Below are 13,262 nucleotides of genomic sequence, written 5' to 3'. Positions count from 1 at the left end.
ACAATTTCTCATACAGGAGAGAAGTGCAGATTTCTTAAAAGCCATTCTTTGTTCCTCGGAGGTTTGAGTGCTGCCTCTTGACTCTGAATGCAGCTGTGCTGTGAGAATGAGTGACAGCACAGGGTATTTTCTGTGAAAAGCAGGGTCGGTTGCAGGTATTTCTAAAAGAGTGATTTAACCCTTCATAGCAGAAGTTTACTAATGAGCAGTAAACTTTAACTGAAGTCAGAGAATCTACTTCTTTTGTATCAACATAAAGTTTCTGATTTCAGCAGCACCAAGCGCAAGACCTTTCAGATTACTACCGTTGCCTAACAAAGAGAGGACGTTCTCTCCTGTCTGGAGTATCTAAAAGTTTGTCAACTGTTGTCAGCATGCTCCTTAATTTATATACTTTTCTGCACTTCTGAATTCACAGTCACAGCTCAGTGAGATTGCTTGTGGAGCAAAGTTTCTTCACCTTTTGAGCTTCAGCTGCAATATTTGCTTGAAAACAAATGAAATGCCAAAATTTTTTTTTTTTTTTTTTTTTTTGTCATGAATGTTGTATGTCTCTAAGGTATTCCATTTCTATTCTGAATTAAGGATAAATGTTCAGAATGAAACATCAAGGCAATACCGGTTTTGTGTAAGACTGTGTTTGGTTTTTTTAGATGATGTGTTTCTCAACTGGGTTGCTAAAACCAAATAGGAAAATTCACGGCTGAGGTTTTAGCATATTTTTATACTTGCTTTGTATTTAGATAGCCATGTTGTCTTAAGAACTAGAAAATCATTCCTGGGGAAAAGATGATTACTGAACACAAAAGGTACAACTAAAGCTTTTTATTTCTACAGAACCACAGGATGGTTGAGGTTGGAAGGGACCTCTGGAGGTCATCTTGCCCAACCTCCCTGCTCAAGCAGGGCCACCTAAAGCAGGTTGCCCAGGACCATGCCCACACAACTTTTGAAGATCTCCAAGGATGGAGACTCCGCAACCTCCCTGGGCAACCTGTGCCAGTGCTCAGTCACCCTCACAGTAAAAAAAGTGTTTCCTGATGTTCAGAGGAAGCCTCCTGTGTTTCTGTTTGTGCCCATTGCCTCTGGTCCACTGAGCACCACTGGAAAGAGGCCGGCTCTGTCTTCTTACACTCTCTCTTCAGATGTTTATATACCTTGATGAGATTCCCCCTTGAGCCTTCTCTTCTCCAGGCTGAGCAGTCCCATTTCTCTCAGCCTTTCCTCACAGGAGAGATGCTTAATCACCCTCATGGCCCTTTGCTGGACTCATGCCAGCTCTCTTTATAAGGTTAGAGTTTTTGACACAGGAACAGAAATAAGAGTTTAAAACCATTCCAATCTATTTCATGCACTCTTGATTTGTCTTCCAGCAATTCATGGAGAATAGCAGCATAACTGCTTGTTACAATGAACTGGTTCAAATAGAACATGGGGAAGTACGATCTCAGTTCAAATTACGGTATGTAGAAGTGTAAGAAACTGCAAACATCAACCACTTGGTCTGCGTAATTGTATCAGGTTACCTTCTGCTTCTTCCCAGCTACACGTATATGTGCTTTGCATTTGTATGTTAACCAATATATACTATACCCTCATTTCCTGCTTCTGTTCTTTTGTAAAGGACAAATTTAAGTGCCTTAGTAACTGGTACCCTGAGAAAGCTTGGTCTGTGTATGTTTTAGTCACTGGTGGTTTAAATGATGGCTTTCCTTAATGCAAAATGCAATATGTGTCCTTTATTCTGATGCTTGTTTGTGTCCCATATGTCTTGAGGTGCCCATATTGAATTTGGCAACGTTCTAGCAGCCATTACTACCAGCATTACAGTCAGGGCAAGATCTTTTAGCAGAAAAATTGCAGAACAATGACATTGGCTCATTTAATTGCAAGGGTAGCATTTTAAAAATGCTATCTTGTGTGTAAGGTTTATGGTCTGCAAATTTGCATGACAGTAAAACTTCATGAAGTCATTCTTGGTCTCATGTGTGTGAGATTTCACATTTGATAGCTTAAGCTGAATGCAGTCTTCATCCGGCTCTTCATACCCCGAGTTTTATTGTCTTGCTCAGGCAAGACTTGGTAGACCAGGAGCACAGTTTTTTATCTTAGTGAGAAATTAAATTACTTTCATTTCCTTATCACTTTTTCTTTAATGTGACTAATTTTATATTTAATACAGGTGCTTATACATACATGTAAACATGTTTGCAATACAACTATATGAAAAAAAAGCCCTGGAAGTTGAGCGTCATGCAGAGAAGGTGTAGTTCCCTGGGTGTCATAAATTAATTCCCGTTCCATTTACAGAAAATACTATCATTTTTCTACAGGTTTCAGTGTCTCTGTTTAAGAAGTAGATTTTTCTAAGGTTTTCTTTGCAAATCGATCCCAAAGTGACTTCACGTTCAAGTGACTATGTGTTTGTGTATGCAGAATGCAATTACAGTAAAATTTTCGGGGAAAAAAAAATAGAATTTGGGCTCACACAATTTTTAATACGTGTTTTCCAAAACTCAGCAGGAAAATAAAGCAGCTGTGAAATTTTAGAAGTTAATTAGGTGTTATGGTCGTCCCGACTTGGTTTGCTGTTCAGTTGTAAATGCAACATGAAATGAGTGACTTCTGAATTAAGTCAGCATAGATCAGAAACATCACTTTTATATAGAAAGATTAAGCTGTCATTCATGCACACAATGCTTGTAGTTTATGTTTCATTTCAAGAACAAGATGCAAATACAGTTTGAGCATCTCTGCGTGAGTAGTATCAATTATGAATGCTGATAATTAAAACTCCAACACAGGGAGCATGATTCATACTGGCTACCATATTTTTCTGCAAGTTTATTTATAGCCATCACCAAAAAAATTCTTAACATTTGTTAAAATTGGAAGGAAACAATGTCAGTCCCCAGTGGCATTTCTTTCATCTGTATTGTTTATGGAAACAGCAGTATACCACCCCTTGTAATTCTGCTTGCTTTTGCTCTCTTGAATGTAAGTAAACTGTGATCCTACTTCCTTTCAATTTATGTAAATAATACTATATAAAATGTATTCTGTATTACCATGTCTATTGTATATTGATAATACACATTATATATATTTATGTGTGTGTGTATATTCACATCCCCTCTGAACAGGACTGTTTTGGGAACCTTTGGCAGCATTGCAAAATACTATGAAAAAAAGGGTGGTATTTTTGGGTTTGCTACTGCCACTTCCAGATGCAGTTGCAGAATAGTTAAGTAGTTTAAAGAGTTTAACAGATGCAGGCCCAGGATACTTAAATAGTTAAATACTCGTCATCATATAACAAGCACAGGTAATGCTTATAAGCAACATTTGTACTAACATCTGGGGGTATAAAGTAGCCTTTTAAAAGATAAACTTTCTGAGAAGGCATATTTGTAACTTGGAGAAGCTGATGCCTTGCAACAGAGGATTTCCCCCTACCTCTGCCTGACTAGGCAGGTGCTCTAAAAGAATTTGCCATTGAAAGCTAAGCAGAACTAGTGTTTGATAATGCTATTTGGTTATAACCTGCTTTCATCTTTGTGGTTTAATTAAATGGGAGAAAAAGTGTTGCACTCTACGGCTATCCCACTGGGTCTCTGATCTGTTTGCCATCTCAGTAGGTCTTCTACACAGCTTTGTAAAAGTGAAAGGGAAGAGAGTATTTTCAGAAAGTTAGTTAATGGAATTAAAACCAGGATATTTCAGGTGTTCAGATAAAAGAGAAGCATGGTCAAAAAGTAGGACCAGCCCAAGAAAGCAGTATATAAGGTCATGTCAGTGGTCAGAAGTATCTTCCCATTCCAAGCGGGGACTCTGCTTCTCCACATAGCTGCTTCTGGTTTGAAGCTTGGTTGGACATCTGTGGCAAGTGTGTATTAACCAAAGAGGATATGGGCCATTTAAACTTGTAATTTTGCTGGCTTGGTTGCCAGATCAAATGAAAATACTAAGGTTTGAATCGTGCAAACATATCTGTGTGTTTTCTTGCAGAAAGTTTACATAATGACATTTGTTAGCAGCTGGTGTGCCAGACGGGCATCTATCACTGAGATACATTTTTTTTTTTTCACACAGCACAAAATCACACTTTGAGCTGGCTTGGACTGCTAGAAAATCACTTGTAAAATTACATTGGGAGCTCCTTTTATTGTATGAGCTGAAATACTGCTGTCATCTTCTGTACACAGCACTTTTTCCTACAAATCTTCATCCACATGGCTGTGTGTCTGTGTCTCCGTGTATATCTCTTTGTGTATCCTATTTGTTTTTGAGTTACTTCCATGATGAGCGGAACTAGTAATATCCTGTATTTCTTAATACTCTAGTCATCAGTATTAATTCAAACCCCACTATGTAGTCTGGGAGCAAGATGTTCCTTTTAGGTAATAACTGTATACAAGAATGTTTATGCATGGTGCATTTATGTTCCCTGCAATGACAGGTACATAGAAGATAGTTAGTTTGTGTTTAGTCCAAATCAAAGATGAAGTATGGACATCTATCAAAGCAAGTATGCCAGGGTTGTTTCTTTTAGTATGCACTCTCTCTATATATATATAATTTTTTTTCTTTCTAGTATTAGGAGCCTATATTAATGTTAAACCTTTCCTGTGTAAATCATAATTTAAGCAATTTAAATTTTGTAGCAAGAAGGCAAGACTTTTGTTTTCCTGCATTAGTTCAAGGCTAGCCCTGAAAAAAATGGGAAACGAAGATAATTTTGGCCCTTAATAAAGATCAGGAGGTATGGAAATCAAGTCACTGAATTATTACTTGGATGCAGGAAAACTGATGTTTTTCTGACTAGGACTTTAAGATTGGTTAAATTGTTTCCTTTAATTGTGTTACATTACAGCTTCTTTGATAGTGCTGATCTATTCACTGTATTGAAAACTTTGTATATATCTGTTATGGTGATTGTTGTGTTCCCTATCTTTAATGATCACAAAACTTTCTATTCTGATGTAACAGCCATTTGTTATTTTTACTGCTAATTGTTAGTGCCTGCTGCCTAGAGCATGTTTGGAGAAAGAAGTATACTATTAAGGTGTTGCAGTACCCATGAGCAATTTTACAATGTGATCTGCAGTAAAACCACATTTACAATAGGGATGTCTGAAGCTGGATTTCCTGAAAAAAATCATAATGGAGATAGTGACATGGTTTAGTTAAAACAACATACTACATTGTGATTCATCTACCAATAAGTACAATATAATAATGTATTTATAGTGAGCAAAATGTTCTAACAATAAAACTAATGTGAATCATTTGCTAATTTCAGGGCTTGTAACGCAGTGTTTACGGCATTAGACCATTGTCAGGAAGCTATAGAAATAACGAGTGAAGATCATGTTATTCAGGTAAGGGGAAAAAAGTTAACTATTTTGTAGAACTTGGAGAGAGGAACCCCAAAGACATCTTTGCTCAGTAGTTTCTGTTCTATTTCAGTATTTTAGTTTTGTTGCCCATTAGAAAGCCCTGTGCAATGAACTGCCTTATTTCTGCATGTGGCACATTGATGCCTGTTGTATTTTTAAGACTTTTCCTTCAGTAACTTTATTTAGATGATAATTTTCAGTAAAGTAATGTTGCTTATGGTAAAACCATCATGAAATCTGTAGCAGAACGAGCTAACATGCACAGTAAAGAGTTTTGTTCTCTTTATGTGCCTTCTGAAAACACTTTACATATTGCCTTCTGTGTTCAGCTCCTTACTTGAATAAAATGTTTCACCATTACATAATATTTTTATATGAAAAGACACCGAATTGTAGGGATGTGTGGTTATGGCTTTAGATGTACAACTTGTAACACTTTGATAGTTTTATGTGAGTAATTATTCTTTAAGTATGTTCTTTTTCATATTATCCTAAACTACTTTTGTTTTGGCAGTATGTTAATCCAGCCTTTGAACGGATGATGGGGTATCACAAGGGAGAGCTTATTGGCAAGGAACTTACTGAACTACCAAAAAGTGATAAAAACTGTGCAGATCTTTTAGACACTATCAACACATTTATTAAAAAAGGAAAGGTAAGTAAATAAAATAAACTCATGCAAAATTGCTTTAGATTTCTCTTCTGCTTTATTTTTAATGCTCTAGGTTTAAGAACACAGGATGTGGTTTTCATGAGTGCACATGCAAGACCAGAATTCTGCTCCTCAGATGTCTTAGGAGCACAACAGCCCATGCCTCAGACAAGTGACTACAAATTTCTTTAGCTTTGCTTTTAGGATCTGACTGAACTCCTCTACCGATCTGTTGGCTTAAGATCAATATAAGAACGTTTTCTGTGTTTCTGTTTTGCTTAGAGCCCATGGAGCTTTTGTTACTTGGAACATAACAATTTGTCCCTCAGTCAGTCTCTCAGGTGGCTGCATCATCAAACCAAAAGGTTTAACTGTTCTGTCATCACTGCAGAACCTTCATTGACTGCATGCTTTAAGCATCATGTGGCATAATCGGTTGTGACCAAAATATATCAGCACCCAGCGGGGTTTGTTTTTCTAACTATCGCTTGACAACTGACAATTTCTAAGCTGAATGGTGCTCAGCGCAGAGTTTGGTTCTGCTGCTCCCAGGGGAGGTATTCTCTGGATACCACAGCTTATGGTGGTACCCAGCAAGAATGTTTGTAACCCCTCAAAGCAGATGATTCCTAAAGTTCATTGTAAAAAATGTATACTCTCTCACAAGAGAAACATATTTACACTGTCCTTACATTAGCAAATGCCTGTTAAAGGTGCTACTCTGTATTAATAATTTTTACACTATTTTTAAAAATACAACTATGAGATAATATGTAATTATTTACCATGTAAGGACTATGTAATAATAAATGAATATTTGACTGCAAGCTATGTATTCTTAGATGCCGTCTCTGTTGTGTGTGTTTGCTTAGGAATGGCAAGGAGTTTATTATGCAAGAAGAAAATCAGGAGACAGTATCCAGCAGCATGTGAAGATAACACCTGTGACTGGTCAAGGAGGGTAACTAACTTGTCCAGGACATAATTGCTTTCTGGTTTTTAGGGCCTTCTCTCTGCTTTCGCCATCTGTAAGTCTGACATGAACCTCCATGTATTTAGTAGCAGGGTGATGATATAACTGCTGACTTCAAGCAATGTGGAAAGAATAAGCAAAGTTGAGAAGGTCATGTTCTTTGCTGACATTTGTCCATTTTGATGTCGTCAAAAAGCTGCTGGCTAAATGCTGGCTAAAAGAACTGTAAAGTCATAACAATTAATAGTGTTACTGCTATAAATACCCGCAGGCTGATGTTTAGGTTCATGTTACCATGCATTTCTTTATGAAGTTATTCTACAGTATCCAAACTGTTACCCAGTCAGCTGGAAGGATCAGCAGCTAAGCAATCACCTTGTTTGTGTGCGTGCTTGTATGTGCTCACACGTTTGCAGTGTAGTATGGGCACATTGCCAAATTCTGCTCCCAGATGTGCAGGTGAACTCCTGCAGGAGCAGAAGGACCAGGCGTCCTGGGACAAAAACATAGGTGTAACGATGAAGGAGTGCTTGTCACCCAGTCGTCTCTATGGTATTGAGTTTGGTATCTTGTTTGACGAGGGCATGGAGACCACTGCTTTAGAAAATAGCAGCATATCACTTCACGTCTCTCTTTACCATTTGATATGGTAACAAGTGATTATTTCTGTTGCTAGGAAAATAAGACACTTTGTGTCCCTCAAAAGGCTGCATTGTACCAATGAAAACAACAAACAGGTATTGTATTTCTTTTATGTCATAATTTTCATTGCTTTTAGTAAACTGATACTTTTTGGTTTAGAAATTGATATTTTTTCCAAGAGGATGTGACCTATATTGTCAACTAGATTCTCATTGATTGTTGGAGCGAGCAAGAAAACTTCAGCATTTGCATGGGCTATTCTTCTTTTGTAGGACTGCTGAGTAGAGAAAGAAAGGCTTTAATTCTCTGAAGCGTGGATGTGACAGCTGATACTGTGGAGCAACATAAACCATAGTCCAAAGGGAGTTCAGGGGCTTTTTTCTAGAGCTGCTCTTGCCAATCTGATCTGGTGTACTTATGTCTAATAATGACCTATGCTCAGCTGTCACAAGGTTTGCCAATGTGTGGGTCTTGAATAAAGTGTAGCCTTCAGGCAGGACCTGAGACATTGCATGCTCATCAGAACATGTGCTGTGGAGGTGTGTAATCCAAGCCATAACCAAGTAAACCAGCAGTAGCAGCTGACCCCCCAGTCTTTTCAGTCCAGGCACATATCCACCCGAGCAGGTCCTGCAACAAAGCTGGTGGCATGGGGAGCTGTTTGTTGTCATCCGCTCCTGGTTCCCTCCCTCTGAAAGTGTCTGAAGCAAATGCTCATATCACGTGCTTTGCCTCAAAAATACTGTAGTACATAGCCTGTGGAGTAAATAAGTTTGGACTTTTGTGAGCAAAGCAGTGAAAACTGTCTTCAGCCTGTGGTCTATAGAGATGAGATAGAAAGTGGAGAGCATAGGAAGTAGCTGGCAACATTTTAGACTGAGGATGTGCTTTGGAAACATGACATGTTTCCATGTTCTTTAGGGGAAGGGTTATGTATCTTGGTTTATTTAGAATTTTAATGTGCTTTTATCGATGATGTGGGTAAAGACACCTATGCATAAAAGGTATTTAGAAAGTCACTACTATTTCTAGTTGCCCCTTCTTAAGTATAACAATACTGAACATTAACACATTATTGGAAAACTTCCACTATTGGAAGAAGCTCATAGGTGGTATTCTGTAAAATTTGACCGTTGAAACCATCCCCCTTGCACAAGTTTTTGTGGGGTCAGGTAGTAACAAGTCAAAGGAGAAATCTGCACAACTTTTGAAAGAACTTTGAAGGTCTATCACTGAAAAACAAGGCTCAAAATGTTTTAAACTGACCTCATCTTTGAACTAAAACATGGATTTTAGTATTAGCAAAGTATCATTTACAGTAGCAGGATGTTTTAAAGTGCTCAGGCTACAGTGCAAGAGAGTTTTGTAATAGAAGCAGTGCTAAAGTTACATGTATTTCTTTTTAATTCATTATTTAAACCTCATTGTTGTTATTGTTTCATTTATAGCTGCTTTGATGTGGATTTGAAAGTGAGATACAATTTGATGTTTTTTTCTATAACATACATAGAGCTGAAAGACAGGTACAGGGAAGTGTGGATGTGATACTCTTAGGGCAAGATACTCAGTACAGAACAATTATCAACTTGCAGCCATCTGTAAAAAGCAGCAGTAGGAATACAGATAAAAGTCCTTCTTTTTTCTGTTTTTCATTGTCCCGTTCATTGGGCTGCCTAAGCCAGTAAGATTAAGAAACAAATTTTAGTTAGAGACTTGTGTCCAAGGCCACATTCATGTTCTCTGTACTACTGGCACTGTTGGAAAGCACCATCAGTTCATGATTTTTAATATTGGTTCATGAGCAGTTATTGGTAATTAAAGCACTAATGCAACGAGCTATAGGTCTGAGGAGCTTTACACATTTGGTGAGCCCAAGGAATATGGCCTTCAAAGGGTTCTCCACAGATATAGAGATCTACCACAAAGTTAAAGACTGTAGCCTAACAGAAAGCATGGTCTGTGGAGATTTAAGGTTCATTGGGGAAAACACAAGGTGTGTCCAACAGAACTAGGTAATTATTCTGTTTCACTACTGTGGTGGGAATGTCTTCTGCCTGCAGTAGAGCATCAAGTGTTCTCACATTGCAGGAAAAATTCACACAGTGTCTTGGAATTTGGGGGGTTTGGAGGTGTTTTTGATTTTGAGTTGGCTTTTTTTTTTTTTTTTTTCATTTTAGATGGGCAGTGATGGTGACATATAGGAATATCTATATGATATTCATAAGACTTCTTATAGTTATTTTTGTAGCAATACTGATGTGACGGTGTCAATCCTGATCAACATTTGGACACTGCAGTTTTCCTAAAATCCATGCCTGAATACTTGCAGCGGTAGAACTTTTCTCTGCTCCGAAGAAATATTAGGTTTCTTTTCAAGCCACAGATAATTCTTTATGGAAGGATAAAAGGAAATCAAGCAAACTATTTATTTAGTTACAGAGTGGTAAAATCTGTCATGATTCAAATTTTGATGCAAATGTCTAATGTTTCACTGCATCAACATAATTATAAATAGCTTGATCTCAGAATTCAGACATTGTATGCAGACTTAGAAACATCCTTACATTATTATGCATTGTTTCACCTTAAAAAATGTAAACGTGTTCTTTGTCATTACTGACAGCCTCCGTAAGGGATATCACAGTATGATTAGAGATCACTGTGTAGGAACCTTCATGGATTTCTATGCCAGATTTATCACATACAAAGATTATGCATGTTAGATTTATGCATGGAAAAATAAATACAACTGCGAGTGTATTAAGTATTCTTCAGTGAAGATTTATGAATGGGGATTGACTTTCATGTGACTATTCCCATGCGCTGAAGCCTAGGTAATGATTAATGCTGCCTTTGTCAATTTGAGACCTGGCAGGATAAGAGTCCAGTGTTTGCACATTCATAAATTTACAACAGAGGTGGTGTTTCTCCTCTTAAGAACATATCGGCCTAAGATTAACTGTGTAACTGCCCTCATAAGTTACCTTATGTGGCTCTTTCAGGTCATGCCTGCAGAAGGGGTAAGAGAAGTATTCAGACCTGAAATGTCGTTTGTTTTATTTTTTTAGTAGAGCACTTAGAGGACTGTGCCAATGTTTTCTGCCAGTTGTGCAATAGACAGAGATATACCCATGGGTTCTGAGAGAAGCTCCAATTTGGGACCAGAATGAGCAGTTCAGATGCCTCGTGTCAGTGTAACATATCTGATGAGCTTCCTCAATTTTACTCTGTTTGGACGAGATGATTTCTCTGAGAGTTCCCGCATGATTACAAGAGAGGTGTTTAAGCTTTTAAAATCAGTTTTCTGGAGGAAGAGTGGTTCCTTACACTCCCTTGAACGAGATTTACTTGGAGGATGAGCATAGGATTTCCCCTTCCTTTTTTTTTCCTTCCTATTCATTACAGAAAGCCACTCCTGAATTTGGGGTTTTTTTTCCTTTCCATTCTCTTCTCTTTCCCTTTCACCCTCTTCCCCTCCTGCCCTCAATAGCAAAAAGGAAAAAAAGACAGAAGGTGTGCAGGAATGATGGAAATGAGAATTTTTATCATTCCTTTCCTTTCTTTCCTGAATAATCCCTGTAAGGACCCTGCAGGATGCACTGTCACAAATGATATGGGTGCTAAGAGCGCGTAAGTGCAACCTTGCCATACTCGCCTTTTAACTCACAGGTTGCAACCATGGATTTCATGCTTCCATGCAATCTAGTGCTTCGCCATAGGCAGGTGATGGATTTGGTCAGAGGAGCCAGTCACCATAGATTAGACGACGGTACTGGCCTCCTAAATATGATGTGTAATGAATAATATGTAAGTGTAGTGTCAAGCACAGATGTTTATTCATATAAAGTAGAAGGTATGTATACCTTCTCTAGTGAATACTGTAAAAAAAGTAATGCATTCTTTTTAGTCCTTTTCAGTGTCTTTGTTAGCTATACCTACATATGTCATGCTAATTTTATAGGGAAGACTTGAGGAACTGAAAGTTTTTCTCAGTTTTCCTATTAACAGCAAAATACTTCCTTGTAACCATGTAACGAAGGAACAGGGTGAAGTGATTAGCAGATATTAAACTGCCATGCATTGGACAGGCTGTGCTTTTGTTTCTGAGCGGGATGGGAGAACAGAGGAGTATTTAATCTGCATCATTGTAGACCAAGCAATAGGTGTAAACTTTAAGATGATGGAAATATTAAATTCTAAGAAATATTGAAATATCTATCGGTGGAGCTACTCAAGATGTTTCAGAAGCACAAAGAGTTAAGATTTTGTGTTTAACTTTTTCATTCATGAGAATGATTAAAAATTACTTGGAAATAAAGAAAGTTCTGATGGATGACACCTACCTCTACCCTTCAGTTGCTAGAGAGTTGGTTTTGTAACTGGGTTTTTTGAAGTCTGGTTTATCCATGAAAGGATGCATGAAAAATTAGCTTAGATAGTACTAAGAAAATGGTTTTTAAATTACTGTACAGAGGGCAAAAATGAACATTTTAGGATTTTTTTTTTCTTTTTGTGTTTTATTCCTGGATTCTTTCAGGTTTATATGCAATTTGCACTTAAAGCACTATCTAAACATCAATGTTAGTTCTCTTGCAGACACAGGCATTAAACAGGAATTTAGTACATAAAAGTACTATTGTATCTGTGATTTCCTGCATTGCATATCTGTTTACTTTCATATTATTTCTCTACATCTAATTACACCTAAAGAATAGTCTTTACCAAACACTTCTTTTTAAAATAACTGAACAGTAAATGTTGGATAAAGACAGTGTTGAATGTAGCCCTTTTAAAATCTTTTTGTATTCTTTTTCTGTACACATATATTTTACTCTTGGTGCATCTTCAGCTCTACAAGAGTCACCGTGATGAGAAGTACACAGGAGACAATTCTCAGTCAGGTTAGAATACTATCATTTACCTTTATATACCGCTGTGCTTAGAGGTCGTGGCCGGGTGCTTTGCTGGTATGAAATGTCTCTTCCCTCTGTCAAGTCAGTGGTCAGAGCAGATGGCCAATGACGGATGCCAGCTGCTCTGATGTTGCACCACAAATTGGATTTGTAACCGTCATTAATAATTCAATCTCCTGAACAGACCTCTTGCCGTGCATTCGGAGTTAAGATGCATTGCTCTTCATTATATTAAAACACTGTGGCTGATCCTGAAGCTGATGTACCTTGGCACACCTTTCTCTTTGAAATTATTGTGGAACTGTGCTGATTTGTGCCAGCTGATCTGCACTAGTGTTTCCAAGTTTAAGACCTGTCAGCAGGCCATTGGTTTGGCCTCAGCACAGGGCTAAGATAGTTGCCTGTAGCGTCCAGGCTAGAGCTAGTCATGTGCAGTCACCGCTGAGTTGTTGCAGCATGTCTGCACAACCCTTGCCCTGTGTCTCAGGCAGGTTTGCTTACTTGCAGACAGCATGTTCAAGCTCTTGGTAACTTCTGCAGCTAGCTTTTGACTAAAGGTGTGGAGTATAAGGGGATAATCACTGCTTCCGATGCTGTGTAATGTTTGGAATAACCACTTTCCCTGAAGAAAGAGGCACTAAAGGCCAGTTTTAAGCTTGTGATTCTAGTGATTTGAGCCAGAT

General features: G+C 38.0%; 1 protein-coding gene across 1 annotated transcript in view; it reads left to right on the top strand.

Annotated features, from left to right (window-relative positions):
* PDE8B (phosphodiesterase 8B) overlaps window positions 1-13,262 on the top strand; it is a gene marked incomplete at both ends in the record, with an annotated part of 77,777 nt that overhangs the window by 48,579 nt on the left and 15,936 nt on the right. Inside the window, 6 exons of the mRNA XM_082337411.1 lie at window positions 1,374-1,462; window positions 5,303-5,381; window positions 5,914-6,054; window positions 6,924-7,012; window positions 7,701-7,761; window positions 12,516-12,567. Of these exons, the coding sequence (XP_082193537.1) occupies window positions 1,374-1,462; window positions 5,303-5,381; window positions 5,914-6,054; window positions 6,924-7,012; window positions 7,701-7,761; window positions 12,516-12,567 (511 nt within the window). The remainder of the gene's footprint in view (window positions 1-1,373; window positions 1,463-5,302; window positions 5,382-5,913; window positions 6,055-6,923; window positions 7,013-7,700; window positions 7,762-12,515; window positions 12,568-13,262) is intronic.

The sequence above is a fragment of the Platalea leucorodia genome, assembly GCF_965183815.1.
Source record: "Platalea leucorodia genome assembly, chromosome: Z".
NCBI lineage: Eukaryota > Metazoa > Chordata > Aves > Pelecaniformes > Threskiornithidae > Platalea > Platalea leucorodia.
The sequence above is the reverse complement of the archived record's forward strand: the minus strand, read 5'-3'. Positions and strand labels throughout refer to the sequence as shown.